This window comes from Dasypus novemcinctus, chromosome 1 (assembly GCF_030445035.2).
Source record: "Dasypus novemcinctus isolate mDasNov1 chromosome 1, mDasNov1.1.hap2, whole genome shotgun sequence".
Classification (NCBI taxonomy): domain Eukaryota; kingdom Metazoa; phylum Chordata; class Mammalia; order Cingulata; family Dasypodidae; genus Dasypus; species Dasypus novemcinctus.
In genome coordinates, this window is record NC_080673.1 from 97999623 (window position 1) to 98019696 (window position 20074).

The 20074-nt window shown below is 40.1% G+C and overlaps 2 protein-coding genes across 11 annotated transcripts in view; one reads left to right on the top strand and one right to left on the bottom strand.

The window, feature by feature from the left end:
• Positions 1 to 20074, bottom strand: part of CISD2 (CDGSH iron sulfur domain 2) — an 86169-nt gene that overhangs the window by 16736 nt on the left and 49359 nt on the right. The window contains exon 1 of one of the 3 annotated variants that reach the window (XM_004459863.5): positions 2614 to 2848. The exons of the other annotated variants lie outside the window; for them this stretch is intronic. Within the exon in view, the coding sequence (XP_004459920.2) occupies positions 2614 to 2716 (103 nt within the window). The 5' untranslated portion in view covers positions 2717 to 2848. Of the gene's footprint in view, positions 1 to 2613; positions 2849 to 20074 lie in introns of those variants that run through there. 3 annotated transcript variants of the gene reach the window in all.
• The window catches only part of LOC131278081 (uncharacterized), a 58744-nt gene continuing 41573 nt past the window's right edge, over positions 2904 to 20074 (top strand). For 3 of the 8 annotated variants that reach the window (XR_011648878.1, XR_011648879.1, XM_071215297.1), the window contains exon 1: positions 2904 to 3051. The gene's annotated coding sequence lies outside the window, so the exon portion shown is untranslated. Of the gene's footprint in view, positions 3052 to 3190; positions 3345 to 3435; positions 3585 to 11306; positions 13234 to 18382; positions 18461 to 18587; positions 19002 to 20074 lie in introns of those variants that run through there. The other 5 variants (XR_009185288.2, XR_011648876.1, XR_011648880.1 and 2 more) reach the window with 5 other exon arrangements.

A 20074-nucleotide genomic window follows, 5' to 3' on the forward strand; every position in this document is an offset into this window, starting at 1 on the left:
TGAACAAATAAGCAATATAAGGAAAACTAAATGAGACACTTGTAATAAGACTTAAGTTAAATATATGCTATCAAAATATTTGCAGGGAAACAGTTGTGGCTCAACTGATAGAGCATCTGCCTACCATATGGAGGGTCCAGGGTTCGATACCCAGGGCCTCCTGACTCATGTGGTGAGCTGGCCCACGTGCAATGTTGATGTGCCCAAGGAGTGCCATGCCATGCAGAGGTGTCCCCCACATAGGGGAGCCCCATGCACAAGGAGTGCGCCCGGCAAGGAGAGCCACTCCGTGTGACAAAAGCACAGTCTGCCCAGGCGCAGAGAGCTGAGGAAGCAAGATGAATCAACAAAAAGTGACACAGATTCCCGGTGCCGCTGACAAGAATGCGAGTGGACACAGAAGAACAAACAGCAAATGGACACAGAGAACAGACAATGGGGGTAGGGGAGAGAAATAAAATTTTAAAAAAAATTTTTAAGAGTTGTCATTATTTCTGAAAATCAGTTTTTACATTAAGTGTTTCACAGCTTACATAGGAAATTACTATATATTATTGATTTGAGGAAAAAATTTTGGTGGTGTTTCTTTAATGCCTTTAATAGGAACTAGGTATTTGTTGAAAGTAGGAAAAGAAAATCAGCTCCTAAATTCTTCTAGCCACTAAATCAAATGTACTTTCCTAATCTGCTTCAACTAAACTCTGTCTACACAAATTTTAACTAATATAAATTCAGCTACTATCAGAATCAGTGCATGTAGTTCAGGTTACATTGGATAGGGTGGGAGAAGGGGACTTTTTTCTTTTTTGACTGGTAAAAACTTGGCAATTTATTCACATTTTAAAGAAGGTAAGTTGACAAGATGGAACAAATGTCACATAATGATTTCCTTTGACCAGGTATTACCATTTGAGTGGCTACAGTCAAGAGCACAATTGAAATGGGAGGAAAAATGACAATTGGTATGGGGATACTTACCACTAAGCTTATAATTTAAAAAATGGAAACATTACAAATTTCCAGAGAAATGAATAGGCAGAATGTGATATGTAAGATTATATACCTGTTAAAGTGAGGTGAGGATTTCACTAAAATACAAACTGGGTAAAAAGTCAAAATTTTACGTAATTGCTGCAATTCTACATGAATACACTAACAGGATCAAAGGAAGACGTTGAGGCTTATAAACATTTGGTTATATTAAATAGTTTTTAATTTTATGCTGCTTTTGATGTTTAGGTATTTCTTTTTAATGTCTATTATTCTGTTGTCACGCTTTCTGCTCAATTACATGCTTTCTACCAAAACCCCTTAACATCTAAAAATGTTGAAATCTCACAATCTATTTCTCATCAGAGCATTTGTCTCTGACTAGAATTCAAAGAATCTATTTGGAAGAGAACTTCATCATCTAGTTTAGCCTATGTAAATCTACCCATTATCATCAAGGAGCCCTCCAGACTGCTTTTTTATCTGAGTGTGGTTATCACTCAAAGAAGTCCATTCATTTAGAGAAAGCATATTTTATACACATATACATTCCTTGTTTTAAAGCTGAAATCCACCTCCCACTAATTTGGCCCTGGTTTTTTCTATTCATCCCCACAATAAATCTCATGTTTCTTCCTCCAGAAAGCTTTCCAAATGTCTTTAAAGTAAGCTGCTAAGAATCTTACTCTAAGACAACCCTATTTACATCAAGATTATCCTAATTCATGTTTGCATTCCTGATACGTAGGAGCTAAATGTTTGCAGAATCAATGTTTTTGTTTCTTCACCAATCCAGTCGGTCTGAGTTGTCTTTACCAACACCCCCCTTTAACGGTAAAGGTCAGTGTAAGCAAATCTTACAAGTGTTGACTGCATTCTGGAGATATTCTCTACATGTGAAATCCTGAGTTGTGATTTCCTTTTTTGTGGAGAAGGGGCCTTAAGCGGAGAATGCCACGTATATTCATTTAATTTCATTTTGTGAGATTCGGTCCATCACACCAGCGGTTCCTAACTCTGCTTCCTTATTTCCACAGACCAGTCTTCTGGCTAGTTTCCTTCCTCCAATCCAAGTCACCCCAACAGTCCCAGGATCTGCAGTAATGCCTCCGTGAATAGGTCAACTGCCCCTTGTGGGAATTAAAGTTATTTTATAATTTAATTACAAAAAAAGTCATATACATACATAATATCGCATATGCCTAGATTTCTCTCCCACATACTCCATTCATACACTGTGGAGTAAAAACCCAGCCAAGAGCAAGGACTTATCCTGCTCTAAAATAAACAAGCAAACTGCAGAGAGCAGTGAATAGGAAAATAGGACAGATACTCGATGCAGGAGAAAGAAGCTTGGCCGGCTTCCAACTCATCACCGCCTCGCAAAACAAAAATAAAACCTTGGACGGGCACCAAACAAACCCACGAGAACAAGAAGGGCCCCGGGGCCGCCAAGAACCAAGAGGTGACAGCACATGCGCACACCTGCTTCCGCGCGCAGGGTCACGGGGTCATGAGACACTCCCCAAGCCCCTCCCCGCCTTTTAGCCCGAGGATTTTTATCCTCTCTGCCCCGTCGTCGTGGAGCGTGCGAGGATGAGACTGGCTGGTGGGGAAGTTTACCTGTTAGCCGGGCAAATCCAGTAATGCTTTCCGGGACTGGGAGTCGCTTAAGATACGCGGGGAGCTGCACCTTCACGATACGAGCCACGCTCTCCAACACCATCCTCGCCGGCGGTGTCCGCGCTTCTCCCGAACCCTGCTCGGTTCACCCGGCCAAGCTGCTGCGCTTGCGCGGAGAACGGAAGCGGCCAGCGGGCGCGAGGCGGCGATCGCGGGGAGAGGTGACCTGCCGGATGCCCATTGGCGGACGGCGAGTGACGTGCGCGCCCAGTCGGCGCCCGGGAGCGTAGCGAAACCGTCCTTGGAATCTCAATTTCTAAGAAGTCGCCAGTTGGGCCTTTTACTTGTGTGGACGCTGGAGACCAGCAGAAAGGATACTATGTGCGATGAGATAAAGCACGTGAGAGTGCTCTGTAACCGGGAAAGTGCCTTTCAAAAGTGAGTTTCTCGTGCGGCCTCTCTTTGGCCCCTCTGGTCTCAGCCTCTTCCCGGAACAGGTTGAAGCCCTAGAGGTGCAAACTCACCTAAGAGCCCCCTCCACGGCACCTAATTTTGCTCCCTCATTTCCCCACGCCAGAATTTTAAAAAAGAAGTAAAAACACTCTACCTAAACTAGGGACTGCTTTACCGCTCTGCCCCTCGGCAACCTAGTGCTACCCTGCGGGGAAATCTTGAGGCTTTTGCAACTTGGAAAATCCGTAGTATCTTCTTACTTTCAGTTCCTTCCGCAGGTCAGTTCTTTTTTCTATTAACTAAAATCCTTTGGAAATGTGGTAAAAATATACAAAACTTTTAAGAGTTTCCCTTTTTTTGTTGTTGCAGGGCGTCTTAGAATCCTTAAGTATCCATGAAGGCCCTGGAATTTTTTTTATGACCTTTAAAAGATTTGGATGATAGGAGATAGCTTCAGTCTCCTGAAACACCTTCTGTGATTTGTTTCATATTTTTAATGAAGTCGAAATAACTGATGGCATGTTTGTATGGTGGTCCATTATAAACCGTGCGTTATTTACAGTTCTAAATTCCACTAACAAGGTAGAATCCCAACAATTGTACGTATTCCACATTTCATATTGTGTGAATTAATGCAACATCTAGTTGTAGTAAATACGCTTTAAATTTTTTTCCCCTTCATCTTTTTAAAGTGGCAAAGGGAAGAAATTTGACCAACACTTTACACTCAGGGATGTTTTAAATTTTATATTTTTGATTGTCCTTCACTAAAGAGTAACTGCTGACAAGAGAGGTAATTGAAATCTGCATGAAACGTTTTCCATTATTTTACCCTATTTTTATTTTCAAAGTAAAATTACAATGGAAATTCCATGAAGATGTGTTTAGATATAGGTTCACGTTCATGAGCTAGGAAAATATACCAAATGATGATAAAAAGGTTGTTGTGGGGAAAACGGCTGTGGCTAAACCAACTGAGTTCTCGTTTAATATGTTTACCATATGGAGGACACAGGTTCAGGCATCCCAGACCTGTGTGGTGTAGAGAAGTGCATGAAACAACCAGATAGAAGAAAGAAAGAAAAAAAAGTTGGTGTTGGAGAGTAAATGTTGCTGGTAGTGGTTGGGTGCCTATTTCCCATGTATAAGGTCCCAAGTTCCATCCGTGGAACCTCCTTTAAAAAAGAAAAAAAACAAGCAAGCAAATGTACAATCCAACTCATTTGGAAGCAGATGTAGCTCAGTGGTTTGAATGCTTGCTTCCCCTGTTAAAAATTTTTTTAAAAATGTTTAAAGGTTGATGTTTACATTGAGGTTTCCTTTCATTTTCCTTATGGGAGTTTACTTTTGGTTTGGGAGGGGGACTTCAGAGCTTGTTTCTCTTGCAAATGATGGAACTTAAATGTCCCTGTCATCTCAATGTTTGTTCTATTGACTGTTATCTTTAATATGCTGTGGCTTAGTTTGCCAGGCTGCTATGATAAAGCTATACAGTGGGTTGGTTTAAACAACAAGAATTTATTTGCTCACAGTTTTGGAGGCCAGAAGTCTAAAATCAAGGCATTGACAAGTCCATGCTTTCTCTTGGGGTCAGTAGCATTCTGGTGATGGTAATCCAATGTCATATGACAATGTCCTTGGTTTTCTTCGTTGTGATTTTCTCAGACTATGCCTTTATTTCTTCCACTTATAAAGGACTCTAGTGATATGGATTAAGGTCTTCCCTGATTCAGTTTGAGCAAATCTGAACAGGATCTTCCAAGATCCTATTGACAAATGAGTCCATACCTTAACTGATAATATACCTTCAAGAGGTAGAAACCCCACCCTATCCAAAGGGACAGGTAGAAGCCCTTCATTCTTGGTCCAAGAAGATTACTTCAGTCTACACCTCTGCTTCCACAGTTCTGTCCCTTTCAGTCTAGACTGGCCATGCTTCTGCTCATACAAAATTGTCAAAAACGTTGTCGGTTTTGCATGTAGTTCTGGTTTTATGTGGTTTTGTCCAAACTGTCAAACAAAAGGATCTTCCTCAGATTCTTCCTGGAAAAATGCATTTCCAAATTTGACTTGCAAAAATGCATTTCCAAATCTGACTTCGTCTGAGATGGCTGACTGCAATCCATGAGTCATATGCCTAATCTCCTTAGAAAAGGATGGTTCAGCTACACCTTTACATGTAGCTGCGTTTTCTGGAAATTCATGCCCCAGGAGCTCAGGGAGGGCCTTGATAGAGCAGCTCCTAGCCCAGTTTCAGAATGTATTATATGGATAGACTAAGAATATTCGAAATCAACAATTGCTGTTTCCTTTGTGCTTAATAGTTCAGTCCTCATTTAATCCCCTTCCTCTCTCATTTTACTATAAGCAGCAAGGAGAAACCAGGTACCACCTTCCAAACTTAGCTTGGAAATCTTAGCTAAATATCCAGAGTCATCATTTACAATTTATACCTTCCACCTGACATCAAAACACAATTTTGCTTATTGCACTGCCACTTTATAAACAAGGACTGACTTTCTCCCAGTTTCTATGAACACATATATCTTTTCCTTCTAAGGCCCCAGTGGAAGTACCTTTAACATCTGTGTTTCTACCGACATTCTATTCATGATACATTATGTCTTTCCTAAGATGATAGAAACTTTCTCTGGTGCTCTCACTTATTTCTGAGCTCTCACCAGAAACACTTTTAAGAGCCATATCTCTACCAACAGTCTTTTAAAAACAATCAATGCTTTTTCTACCCAGGCATCTCAGAATTTTTCCAGGCTGTAACCATTACCCAATTCCAAAACCACTTCCTTATTTTAGGTATTTGTAATAGCAGCACCCCCCTTTCCAGTACCAAAAACTGTCTTGGTTTACCAGTATGAACAATACCACCATTGTGACAAATATCACACAATTTGGCTTAACAATAGGAATTTATTGACTTCCATCAAATTTACTAACTTCATCGAGATATTTAGTCTTGAAATCATTCCTTTCTCTAGTTTGTCCATTCTTCGATTTTTTTTTTTCTCATTCTTCAGAAACATTGGTTCAAATCTTCATTATCCTACATAAGCCTCCTACAACACTACTGGGCTTATTTTTAGCTCAGATGACCTTGATTTTTAGTGACCCAAAAAAATTTCCTCACCACCATCTCTAAAGGTACGTATAATTCCTTCTATACTTAGCTTCTTCCATGTTCTTCAAGTCTTAACTGCTTCCTGAGTTCTAGAGCTCAATTTCTCCAAGATCTTACTATAATGTGTTGCCATTGACTCTATCAATTTCCACACTTTTACAATCAACCTAATTAAAATTCTACATGCATTAAGCATCAGTACCCCTTCTCAACCCTCATCTTATCTCCTAGTAAACTGTATTCTAGATTTTAACTCCATGTGTGTACTCATCGTATTCAGTTCATATTAGTGAGACTATGCAATATTTGTCCTTTTGTGTCTGGTTTATTTCAATCAACATAATGTCCTCAAGTTTGATCCATATTGTTGTATGCGTCCCAAGTTCATTTCTTCTTACAGAAGCATAGTATTCCATTGTATGTATATACCACATTTTGTGTATCCATTCATCAGTTAATGATGAATGAACACCTGGGTTGTTTCCATTTTTGGCAACTGAGAATAATACTGCTCTGAACATCGGTGTGCAAACGTCAATTTACGTCTGTTTTCAGTTTTTCTGAATATATTCCTAGTAGAGGGATTGCCAGGTCATACGGCAGTTTTGTATTTAAATTCCCAAGAAGTCACCAAACTGAGGCTGCATCATTGTACATTCCCACCAACAGTGAAGGAGTGTTATTATTTTTCTACATCCTCTCTAGCACTTGTAGACGGTTATCTTTTAGAGATTAAAAAATCAGAATATATGTATTTTTTATATTTACCCACACATTTACAGTTTCAGGAGCTCTTAATTATTTTGTGCAGATCCATAATTCATCTGGCATTATTTTCCTTCTGCCTGAAGAACTTTCATTAAAATTTCTTGAAGTTCAGGATTGCTGGCTATAAAGTCTCTCAACTTTTCCTTATTTGAAAAATCTTTTTAGCCTTCATATCTGAAAGATATTTTCACTAGATAAAGAATTCTGGATTGACTTGATTTTTCGTTCTGTATTTGAAGATGTCTCTCCACTGTTTCTGGTTTGAATAGTTTGTAACAAGAGGTGCTGTCATTCTCATCTTTGTTCTATATTTAATGTGTTTTTCCTCTGGCTTTTAAGTTTTTATCATCACTTTTCAGCAGTTTGATTATTACATACCTTAGCACAGTTTTCTTTGTGCGTATTTTGCTTGAGATCATTGAACTTCTTGGATCTTTTGTTTTGTAATTTTTATCAAAATTAGAAAAACATTGAACATTTTTTCTTCAAAAAGTTTTTTTCTCCACCCTCCCTTTCTTAAAGGGGCTTCAAATACATGACATATGTTGGACTGCTTAATATTGTCCCACTTGTCACAGATGCTCTATTCACTTTTTTTAGTCTTTTTTTCTCTCTGGGCTTCATTTTGGATGTTTTCTGTTGCTGTGGAGAAAAACATGATCCCTGCAGAATGTTCTTAGCTCCCTGAACCTCAGATATCAGCCTCCAGGAGAGCCTGGAGTGCAGGACACTGAGGAGGGGTCTTCCCTCATCCCAGATATCCTTTCCCCAGCTTTCCAGTGTATGCCTGAGCCCGGGATCCCGGGATCAGCTCCCATATCCACCTTTCCTCAATAAAACACCATTTATATGTTAAGTTGTTTTTTAAAAGATGAGCAACTAGTCAAAGATAAAACATTTTGGGAAAGCATCTAATATGAAAATGGCCAGAGTAAACTAAGCAGAAACTGAGGAGAAGAAAACTTTAGAAAATTATTCTATTAGACAAGGTAAAGTATCCTTAAAACTAGAAGAGGACACTATTTATATTAGTCGGCCAGAGGGGTACTGATGCAGAGCACCAGAAATCTGTTGGTTTTTATAAAGGGTATTTATTTGGGATGGAAGCTTAGAGTCACAAGGGCCTTAAGAGTCCATCTCAAGGTACCAAAAGAGGTATATCTGGGAGGATTCAGCCTTCCTCTTCCTCTAAAGGCTCTACGGGTCCAGCTTCTTACAATCTCAGGCATAAAGCTCATCTCTCTTCCCAGCGCTTGTTTCTTTCTGGGCTCAGCCACTCTGGTCTCTTCACAAGGTCAGCTGTAAACTATCAGGCGAATGGTTCATCTCTCTTCCCTGCCTCTGCTGTGTCTATGGAGCTGTCTCTCTTCCTCTGTGTTGTTCTGTATGTATCTACTTCTGTGTTCTTGCGCATCCATTTATATAGCCCACCAAGGGGGTGGGGACTCAAGCCTGCACACCCTAATGACACGGTTGAATCAAAGCCCTAATCTTGATTTACTCAAGTAAACATAAAGCCTTTGAATTTAAGTCCATCAACGGTTATTGTGCCCAGAGGAACAGACCAGTTTACAAACATAATATCTCTTTTTGGAATTCATAAATAATATCAAATTGCCAGACCATTTTTAAAAGGAACATCAACTAAACCAAGGAAAGAAGGGAGGGAAGAAGGAAAGGAGGGAGGAAGGAAATACAGGAAAATGGGAGTGCTACTAGGAAATATAACCTCTGAAAATCAGAAGTTGAGAAAGAACAGAAAAAAATGATAGAATATTTTGGAAAGCAATCATTTAAGAAAATTTCCCAGAATTGAAGAGCAGTTACCAGGTCGGAGAGGCACATCAAATGACTGTTTCGTTGGTCCACTGCAGCATGTATCATTGTGAAATTTTAGAACATTTAGAACACTAGAGGCAAGATTATAGAGAGAAACATCTCATGTGATACAAAAGAAACAATGTACAGTGATACCTTGGTACTCATTGTTAATTGGTTCTGGGAGGCATGATGGCCAAAAACAATACCACACAAATTTTTCCCATAAGGGATAATGTGAATAAATTTAATGCATTCCCAAACCAAAGATAACACACATTTTTAAGGCTCTATGTAAAAAGATAGGGTTGTGTATCATTACTTCAAATAAAATATTCACTTGACCTGTACTGAGAAGAGTCCATGACCTAATGGGATGGTGGGAGGAGTGTGATGAGGAGAGGTTACATTGGGGTTTTGCTTGGAAGGAGAGTCCACCTCTAATAGAACATCGGGCACTTGAACTTCAGGTGTTCTTTCACTTTTCTGCCTGTTTTTAACTTGCACCATAGTCTCTGACACACTATTTGTCACATTCACTAAAAACTTATCCAGTAAGGACTGCTTCTGTCTTTTCAGAATTCCTCAGAAGTGTGAAATTGTTTGGTCATTCAGTAAATTCACATTTCTGCTTGTCAGACCTTTGTCCGGATGGTTCTTCTCCACAAACTTTTGAACTTCTGTCCATTTTGCACACATTTCTTTTATCAAGGAACTAAGGCCATCCTCCTCATCTCACCTGAAGAAATTTACATCTCTTCAGCCATCTCGTCTTGCTGCTCCTTCTGTAGTTCCTGCAGCTCCTCAGTGCTGAGCTGTTTACCGAGTTCCTCCACTAACTTCTCAACAGCAGCACTGACCTCCAGACCCACAGATTGGCCCAAAGATAAAATGTCCTACACAACTGTACCCTGGATACCTTCAGGCTAGAGGCAGCCTCAAACCCTTCCAAGTCTCTGAGCCACAGCTTCAGGCCACAAATTCTTTCATGCTCAATTCATTCTCCTAAAAGAGACTTTGTTCCAGGCCTTATCAACAAAGTTAAGGCAGTGCAGGATATTGAAATGCTCCTTCCAGAATTCTGTGAGGGTCAACTGGGTGTCAGAGGTGATCTTAAAGCACCTCTGGAAAAGTGCCCTGGGTACAACTTTTTGAAGTTTGAAATTGCCTGCTAGTCCATGGGCTGGATGAAAGGAATAGTGTTGGGGGACAGGAACCTTACAGTGATGAAGCTGAACTCCTGCAGTAAGTCATCCTCCAAGCCTGGAGGGTGGGCAGGTGCATTATCCAAAAGTAGGAGATCTTTCAGAGCCAAATCTTTCTGTAGCAAACATTATTTCACTGAGAGACCAAAACACTTCATTTATCCATTTAGGGGAAAATTGCCTCGTGACCCAAGCTTTGCTGTTTGCCCTCCACATAACATGGAATTTGCTTTTTATGACATACTTCTTGAAAACTCATGGTTTTTCACTGTGATAGACTAGTAGAGGCTTAAATTATAAGTCCCCACTAACATTTCCGCATTACAGTGGAGCAAGCCTGTCCTTCATTGGCTTATGCCATGACAATGTCTTCTTTTGTGATATAGATTTTACTTGGCATTTTTTTCCCCAAAAAACTCCATTATCATCACAGTTAAAAACATGGTGGAGAATAAACCCTCAGCCTCAATATAGTCTTGAAATTCACTGGCCATTTCATTAGCAGCCTTTTTATTAGCAGTCGCTGCCTCGCCATGCCTCATGACCCTATGGATGCCGGTCCTCTTGAAAATTATCAAACAAGCCATGGCTGGCCTTAATAACTTCAGTACTCATCACTTGATTCCGGTTTGTTTTTCCAAAGATTGGCATGCAGCACTTTTGCTTTTTCACATATCACAGCTTCCGATACACTGTCACCCACTAACTGCTTCTCGTTTACCCATAATAACAACTTTTCAACTTCCTCGAGTGTGTGGGAACATGGCTCTGTTACTGCTTTAACTCCTTTTGCAAAATCAGCCTTTTTTATTGCTTCTTTTTTCTTCTTCTTTATTTTCTTTTAAATGTTACATTAAAAAAATATGAGGTCCCTGTATATCCCCCACCCCACTCCTCCCACATCAACAACCTCTTTCATCATCATGGCACATTCATTGCATTCGGTGAATACATTTTGTAGCACTGCTACACCACATGGATAATGGTTTACATTGTAGTCCACACTCTCCCCCAGTCCACCCAGTGGGCCATGGCAGGACACACAACATCCAGCATCTGTATACCTGCAGTACCACCAGGACAACTCCAAATCCTGAAAAGGCCCCCACACCATATCTTCTGTTCTGTCTCCCTACCATCAGCAGCCACCGTGGCCACCCTCTCCACATCATTCTTAATGATGATGGAGATCACTGTTCTAGGCAATACTATATCCCTAGCAAGATCAGTAATGCAAATACCACTCATGTTTACCTATTATTTCTTTTTTTTTTGCTTAATAGTGATGTGAAGTAATTTTCTTTCCTGCTCAGGACTATCACTGCTCATTTCCTTAGGACCCATGATGGGGAAAAAATGCAAAAAACACCAAATGAGCACAGAAGCTAAGATAAGACTGCAATGGGATGTGCACAGGGCAAGAGCTACTGCATGACTAACACATGACCCTTTGTTTTGGCTGGAAAGGGCAGCAAGTCATGAGGCAACTGCCACTGACAAGTTCTTGTTTGTGCATCAAGTACCAAACGAGTACTGGGACAAAATTTTCACATCAAAATGCATCAGGTACCAAATTTAACGAGTTTGAAAGGAGTCAAGTACCAAGGTATGACTGTGTTTGACTTCTCAATAGCAACTTTGGAAGCTAAAGGGTAATGGCGCAATTCTTCAAAATTCTGAAGGATAATTCTGATTTAGAATTCTATACCAAGATGAATTGCCATCCAATTGTGAGGTCAAGATAAAGTCATTTTCAGACCTGCAAAGTCTCAACCACCCATCCTTTCTGAAGAAACTAATAGATGATATGCTCCACTTCAATGAGAAATAACCCAAGAAAAAGTAGAACATATGGTCAAGGAAATAAACCTCACTTAAGAGAGAGGTAAAAGGAATTGCACATTGATAACTGGAGCAGTTCAGAAGATAAAGAGATGTCTTAAAATAGATGAAATGCTAAAACACCTAATATGTTTGAACAAAGTGAAAGGACACATGCACTGCTGGGTATAGTTGGGCTTAAATTAATGATTACTACATAAAATACCATACACACAAAAAATTGTAAACTTTAGGATAAACTAGTACAAGAAATGAAAATCAATTATAGTATACTACTTGGCTCAGCTGTGAATAGCATTTACTTACCTTGCCTTAATAATATAAACCCTAGATCTTATCTATCCAAATTAGCTATAATTATATTGGAACCATGAGGGTGAAGTTGGTTCAGAAAATATCCATTTTCTTGAAGGATTGTCAGGGAGAGGAGTGAAAGAAAAGTAAATTCTCGTGTTCCATAATGGGAAGTCAATAACTGATACTTAAAACTAAAAGTTAAAAAAATAACACTATAATCATGGTATTTGAAGATGCAGAGGTAAATATAAAAATAAGCTAAAGGAAGTGAAAGTGGTTACCCATAGGAAAAAGGAAATGCAGATAGGTGCTGTGGGATGTATATTTCTTTGTAAGTCTTTGAGAATTATTTAATTTTCAACTATGTGCACATATAACCTTAATAAAATGAAAAATTTAAAAATATATTCACAAAAATTCTGTAAGAATGTTAAGCAAACTTAACCATTGTTCCTGGGGGATGAAGGATTTTGCATTTCTAGTTTATATTAATACATTCTGTAAGGTTTTAAAAATATTGAACATATATTCTATAAAAATAAAAACATGGAGTAAAATTAGGAAGTAGGAGGAGAAAAATAATTTGTCAAAAATATATCTTAAGGGAAACGGACTTTGGCCCAGTGGTTAGGGCGTCCGTCTACCATATGGGAGGTCCGCGGTTCAAACCCCGGGCCTCCTTGACCCGTGTGGAGCTGGTCATGCGCAGTGCTGATGCGCGCAAGGAGTGCCGTGCCATGCAAGGGTGTCCCCCGCGTGGGGGAGCCCCACGCGCAAGGAGTGCGCCCCATAAGGAGAGCCGCCCAGCGTGAAAAGAAAGAGCAGCCTGCCCAGGAATGGCACCGCCCACACTTCCCGTGCCGCTGACGACAACAGAAGCGGACAAAGAAACAAGACGCAGCAAATTAGACACCAAGAACAGACAACCAGGGGAGGGGGGGAAATTAAATAAATAAATCTTTAAAAAAAATAGTAACTCTATTATTCTCATTTATATGTCATTGTGCAGTGGACAACTAAAAGCTTGTGTTTGGAACCGTATCATACTTGTTCCTTGCTTTGTTTTGGAGGTAGTCATTAAAGTCATATTCTTTTCACATATTCTTTTCTCTCTGCCTTATTCTCAATCAGGTTTGGTTGTTTATTAGGTACATCAATGGGGCAGTTATTAATACACAGTAACTAGTACTAAACAGTGATATTTTCAGTATTATTACTAGAGAAAAAGTTGAGGTTGAGTTTATCAAACCAATTAATTCTACTTTCTACTAATTGTGTCTCTAGACCTGTTGAGTTGTGCTTGGGAAATTTTCTCTCAAAACTCCAGAGACCTCTGAAGATATGAAGTGAGGATTCACACATGCATGTACATATACTGCATGCATACACCCACAGAAAGAGTGAGCAAGCTTTGGTGTTTTGCCAAAAGGAAGGTTCAGTCTAAAAGCAAAGTCTTAAGAGTCTGGACCATAGCAACACCTACCAGATATTTGACTTCTAGCCTCCAAATCTAAATTTTCTTAAGCAAAACTTTAAGAATACTGTTTCTAAGTTAAGTTATGACTGGCATTTAAAACCTCAATGTCTCAAGTATATCCATATGTGTGAAAAAAAAGCAAGCTGCAGAATGTATATGTATTATCCTATTTATATCTATGATCATGCATGTGGCAATGAGCAAGTGCTAATATTCAACTGTAATGTTTTGTGTTGTCTTTTAAAAAACAAACAAAAATCTGTTAAGAGTAAGTTTCATTGCCAATGCATGAATTTCATTTGAAATTATGTGTTATACTATCAAAGAGGTGTTGGTAAAAGCTATTTTATTTTATTTTTCCAAAAAAACTGTTATCTCCAAGCAGAAAATGCCAAAACAAACTGTCTTTTGTATAAAGACATAAACAACCGAAAAGAAAAAAAAAAAAGAAATGAAATAACTGGTGGGTTGGTAAATTACTTATTTTAGCAATATATAAACAATTATAAAAACAAATCATATGGCAAGGAAAATAAAAAGTGATTCATTAAAATAGAAGTCCAGGCATGAATTTTGCTGTTTATTATAATTGTATCTATTCATTCTAACATTTGTAAAGGTATAAACAAAACTTAACAGTATTTTATGGTTTTGGTGTTCTTAACTTGTACTTCCTCTTTGTTGATGAGGAACCACATTTTAACTGCCTTGCCTTACCCACAGTTTCAAGAGGAAGTTCAGCAAACTAGAAATAAAAGCAAAATTAGAAAAACAAAACTGTGATCTGTAAATCAATAACATATAGTAAAAATATTTTCAAATCATCTTCCATAATACTTTGTGGTGCTAAAAACAATCAGCATATATAATTGTCTCTATAAAATTCCTGGAAACACATGGTATGATACTGTGAGTTTTGAAGAAATATTTCCACCCTATAATTTTTAATTTTTTTTACAATCACTGGCTTTTAGTATACTCAGTATTCTGCATTCATCATCAAAAAATATTTTAGAGCAATTTCATTACTCCAAAAAGAAAACCTCAGGAAGTGGTTGTGGCTCAACTGATAGAGCATCTGCCTACCATATGGAGGGTCCAGGGTTCAATACCCAGGGCCTCCTGACCTGTGTGGTGAGCTGGCCCACGCACAGTGCTGCCATGCGCAAAGAGTGCTGTGCCACGCAGGGGTATCCCCCACATAGGGGTGCCCCACGTGCAAGTAGTACCACCCAGGAATGGTGCCATTCACACGGAGAGCTGACACAACAAGGTGATGCAACAACAACAAAAGTGACACAGTTTCCCAGTGCCACATGACAAGAATGCAAGCAGACACAGAAGAACACACAATAAATGAACCAGCAGACAACGGGGAGAAGGAAGAAAAAATAGATATAGAGAGATAGATAGATAGATAAAAAGAAAACCTCCACAGCAGTCACTTCTAAAGCCCCTACCCTTCCCCAGCCCTACATATCCCATAATCTAATTCTGTTTTTTTTCTCTCCCCTTCCCCCCCCCCACCCCAGTTGTCTATTCTCTGTGTCCATTTGCTGCATGTTCTTTTTGTCCAATTTTGTTGTCAGCAGCAAGGGAATCTGTGTTTCTTCTTCTTCTTGTTGTTGTTGCATCATCTTGCTGGGGCAGCTCTCCGTGTGTGCGGTGCCATTCCTGGGCAGGCTGCACTTTCTTTGGCACTGGGCAGCTCTCCTTACAGGGCACACTCCTTATGCGTGGGGCTCCCCTACGTGGGGGACACTCCTGCGTGGCAGGGCACTCCTTGTGTGCATTAGCGCTGCATGTGGGCCAGCTCCACATGGGTCAAGAGGCCCGGGGTTTGAACCATGGACCTCCCATGTGGTAGACGGATGCCCTATCCACTGGGCCAAGTCCGCTTCCCTAATTCTGTTTCTATAAATTGGTTTATATTTACATGTCATGTAAGTGGATTTATACAATATGTAGTACTTTGTGTCTAGTTTCTTTCACTTAATATGTGCTGGGTTGTGTTTTTTTTCCCCCCTATATTAACATCTTGTAGCATTAACATTTGTTCAGTTTCAAAGAAAAACAGTTTTGGGGAAACACACAGAAGAAATTGTCACTCTACATAAAAGATAGGTGTAGCAGTTTGATATAATTAATGAATTCCAAAAAGAAATATTGGATTATGCTTGTAATCTAATCTGTACCTGTGTATGATTAAGTTATGATTAGGGTTTCTGATGCGGGAGTTGTTGTTTTTTTTTTAATTTTACTTTTTCCTTTCCAGTTTGGGTGACTTTTTTTTTTTTAGATTTATTTATTTCTCTCCCCTTCCCCCCCACCCCGGTTGTCTGTTCTCTGTGTCTATTTGCTGCATCGCCTTTGTCCACTTCTGTTGTTGTCAGCAGCAAGGGAATGTGTTTCTTTTTGCTGCGTCATCTTGTTGTGTCATTTCTCCATGTGGGCGGTGCCATTCATAGGCTGCACTTTGTAGGTGCTGGGTGGCTCTCCTTATGGGGCGCACTCCTTGCTTGTGGGGCTCCCCTACATGGGGGACACTCCTGCGTGGCAGGGCACTCCTTGCGTGCATGAGCGCTGCACATGGGCCAGCTCCACACAGGTCAAGGAGGCCCAGGGTTTGAACTGCGGACCTCCCATGTGGTAGACGGACACCCTAACCACTGAGCCAAGTCCACCACCTGGAATTTTGATGTTACAGTTTGATGCTGAAGTCTTAAATTGGAGCCCTGGGGAAAGAGACAGAGCTGTTTGCCTGATAGTCTACAGCTGACCTTGTGGAGAGAGGCAAAGCCTAGAGAGCCTCATAGTCTATAGCTGACCTTGTGGACGAAACAGAGGGGCTGAGCCCAGAGGAACCCAGGAAGCCTAAACCCTCACAGATGTCAGCAGCCATCTTGCTCCAACATGGGGAAATAGACTTTGGTGAGGGAAGTAACTTATACTTTATGGCCTGGTAACTGTAAGCTCCTACCCCAAATAAATACCCTTTCTAAAAGCCAGCAGATTTCTGGTATTTTGTATCAGCACCCCTTGGCTAACTAATACAATAGGTTTAATGATGATGAAAGGCACAAAAGAATTTTAATTAAAAAAATTTTTTTGACTTTGTTTTGGGGGATCTTAGATTGCAAAAGGATTGAAACTGGGGCAGGGGAGGATCTCTGGTTTGGAGTGTCAGTGGGTAGGGGATGTGTGGGGAGAGGTGAACCTGGGCATACATCTGTGGAATGTGAATATATTCATGGGGTCATGTTTTGGTGGGTGGAGAACCATACAATAACCAAACAGAATATTGAACTCCCATTTGGGGAGTCCTGCTACATTCTCTAAGAGAGTCACAAGAATCTCTAGAGTACATGGGCAGTGCCTAGCAAAAGAGGACAGACCAATATGCCAGGCACTCGATATTGATGTACTTAGGAACCTTGGTCTTGTGAAATTGAAACTTAGCCTCATAATATGTATTGCCTAAGAGTTACATCCTGAAAAACCTCCTTGTTGCTCAAATGTGTCCTCTCTTTAGGCCAAATTCAGCATATAAACTCATTATCTTCCCACAAGTATGGGACAGGACTCACAGGGATGAGCCTCTCTGGAACCAAGGGATTACTACCAAGCACAAACTAGTGATACATTTGGAAAAAGACCTTGACCAAAAGGGGAAATATTAAATACAAATGAGTTTTTATGGCTAAGAGATTTCAAAGTGAATCAGGAGGTCATTCCATAGGTTACACTTATGATCTCACTGCCACAGTAAGCAGTGCCTCAAGCAGGGGTGCTCCTGAGAGCTGACAACCCCAGGAAATGGTGGGCCTTACCTTAGAATATATAATGACCTATCTCCCCAATGTACCAGTTAGACTCATTTATAATTTTCCTACAGATGATTCTTCTGCCTCTTTTATTTAAACTTATAATTAGCGCTATACCTGTTAAATATATGTCCTAGAGACTTAAATTTTCTGGCTGTTCATATGCCGCTTGAGCCCTGAATCTCAGCAGAGTTGCAGCCAACGTCTTCTCTCCAGTTCACTGGACTCATCTAGGACAACTAACAAAAGGATGATGCTGGACAAAATCCATGCCATGAAACAGAGTATCCTACAATTACAAGCAAGGCAGTTCTATGCATCTGCCCCATGGGAACTAAGCCCACTCCCAGTTGGAAGCAGGGTGGACATCACTGTTCCAAAATCCTCATGACTGAGGAATGAACATACATAAGTAAGGAATGCAACTATGGACTAAAGTAGACATTAGTATTCTAGTAATGGAAGAACTTGATATTGATATAAAGACAGTGGTTAGCAGAGGTTCTGAGGGGAGAGGGAGGGAAGAAAAGATATAACATGGGGCATTTTTAGGATGTTGGAATTGTTCTGGATGATATTGCAATGATGGATACAGGCCCTTATACATTTTGTCAAAACCTTCAAAATTGTGAGGTGCAAACTGTAAACCATAATGTAAACTACAGACCATGGTTAGTAGCAGTGCTTCAATTTGTGTTCATCAATTGTAACAAATGTACCATACTAATGAAAGATGTTAATGGAGGAAAATGAGGGAGGGGGAGGGGAAGGGGAAGGGGGAGGGTGTATGGGAAATCCCTATATTTTCTTTTTCTTTTAATTTTTTTGAGGTACCAGGGGCTGGGGATTGAACCTGGAAAGCCGACACTCGACCACTGAGCCACATAGGCTCCCTGGAGTTGTTTTTTTCTTTTGTTTTCTGATTTATTTTTTTTTTAAATTTATCTAGGGGAGACTGGGAACCGAACCTGGGACCTCCCATATGGGAAGGAGGCACTCAGCTTTTTGAGCCACATCCGTTCCCCAGGTCTCCCCTATATTTTCAATGTAACATTTATGTAATCTAAATCTTTATTATTTTTTTAAAGATTTATTTATTTCTCCCCACCTCCTTGTTCTTCGCACTTACTGTGTCTGTTCTTGTTTCTTTTTAGGAGGCACTAGGAGCTGAACCCGGAACCTCTTTTGTGGGAGGGAGGTGCCTAATGCTTGAGCCACTTCTGCTCCCTGCTTTTATGTCTCTCATTATGTTTTTCCTCCCTACATTTCTTGTTGCATTATATTGTTGCATCAGCTTGCTGCACCTACCCATCGCATCAGCTTACTGTCTTTAGGAGACACTGGGAACCTCTGCTCCTTACTTTTGTTGTGTCTTTCATTATGTTTTTTTTCTTGTGTCTCTTGTGACAGCTTGCTGTGCCTACCATTGCCCAGCTTGCTGTCTTCTTTAAGAAGCACTGGAATCTAAACTGGGGAACTTCCATGTGGTAGAGGGGAGCCCAGTCACCTGAGCCACATCCACTTCTAAGCCTTCTTTAAAAATAAAAAAAATTCTTATGTATGCAATATTACCCATATTCATATTTCATATGAGGTTTTACTATGTTATACAGTCCTATGTTACATTTGTTTAGCTTTCCTTTTAGTAATATTAATACATGACCTTAGACTTTCCCTTTTAACCACTTTCATACAAATGTAATAGCACTGCTATTTACAAACACTATGTTGTGATTTCACCTTTCCTATCCATTTCCAAAGATTAATAAACAATTTTTCTACCAGTTCTACACAGGTTGACCCTCAGCTTTACATTCTCTAACTTCTTATTATCTGGTGACCTATGTTCTAATTATTAATTCCATGAGCTTACACAATACACTTAGTTCATACAGTATTTATCCTTTTGTGTCTGACTTGGTTCACTCAACATAATGTCCTCAGGTTCATCAATGTTGTCATATATTTCACGACTTCATTTCTTATAGCTGCATAATATTCCATTGTGTGTGTACAGCACAGATGGTTTATCCTTTCATTGTTTGATGGACAACTGGGTTGTTTACATCTTTTGGCAATTATGAATTATACCACTATGAACATCAATGAGCAGATATATGTTTGTGTCACTGCTCTCAGTAGTGGTATTGCTGGGTCACATGGCAATCTATATTAAGCTTCTTTAGGAACTTCCAAACAGTCATCAACACTGGCTGTACCATTCTACATTCCCACCAACAATGAATAAATATTCCTATCTATCCACATTCTCTCCAACACTTGTAGTTCTGTCGTTTTAATAGTGGCCATCCTAGGGAAGCAGATGTGGCTCAACTGATAGAGCATCCGCCTATCATATGGAGGGCCCAGGGTTCAATCCCCAGGGCCTCCTGACCTGTGTGGTAAGCTGGCCCATTCGCAGTGCTGCTGCACATAAGGAGTGCTGTGCCATGCAGGGGCGCCCCTGCATAGGGGTGCCCCACAAACAAGGAGTGTGGCCCACAAGGAGAGCTGCACCACATGAAAAAAAGCACATCCCATCCAGGAGTGGCACCACATACATGGAGAGCTGATGCAGCAAAATGATGCAATCAAAAGGAGATGCAGTTTCCTAGTTCCGCTGGATAAGGCAAATGGGCAC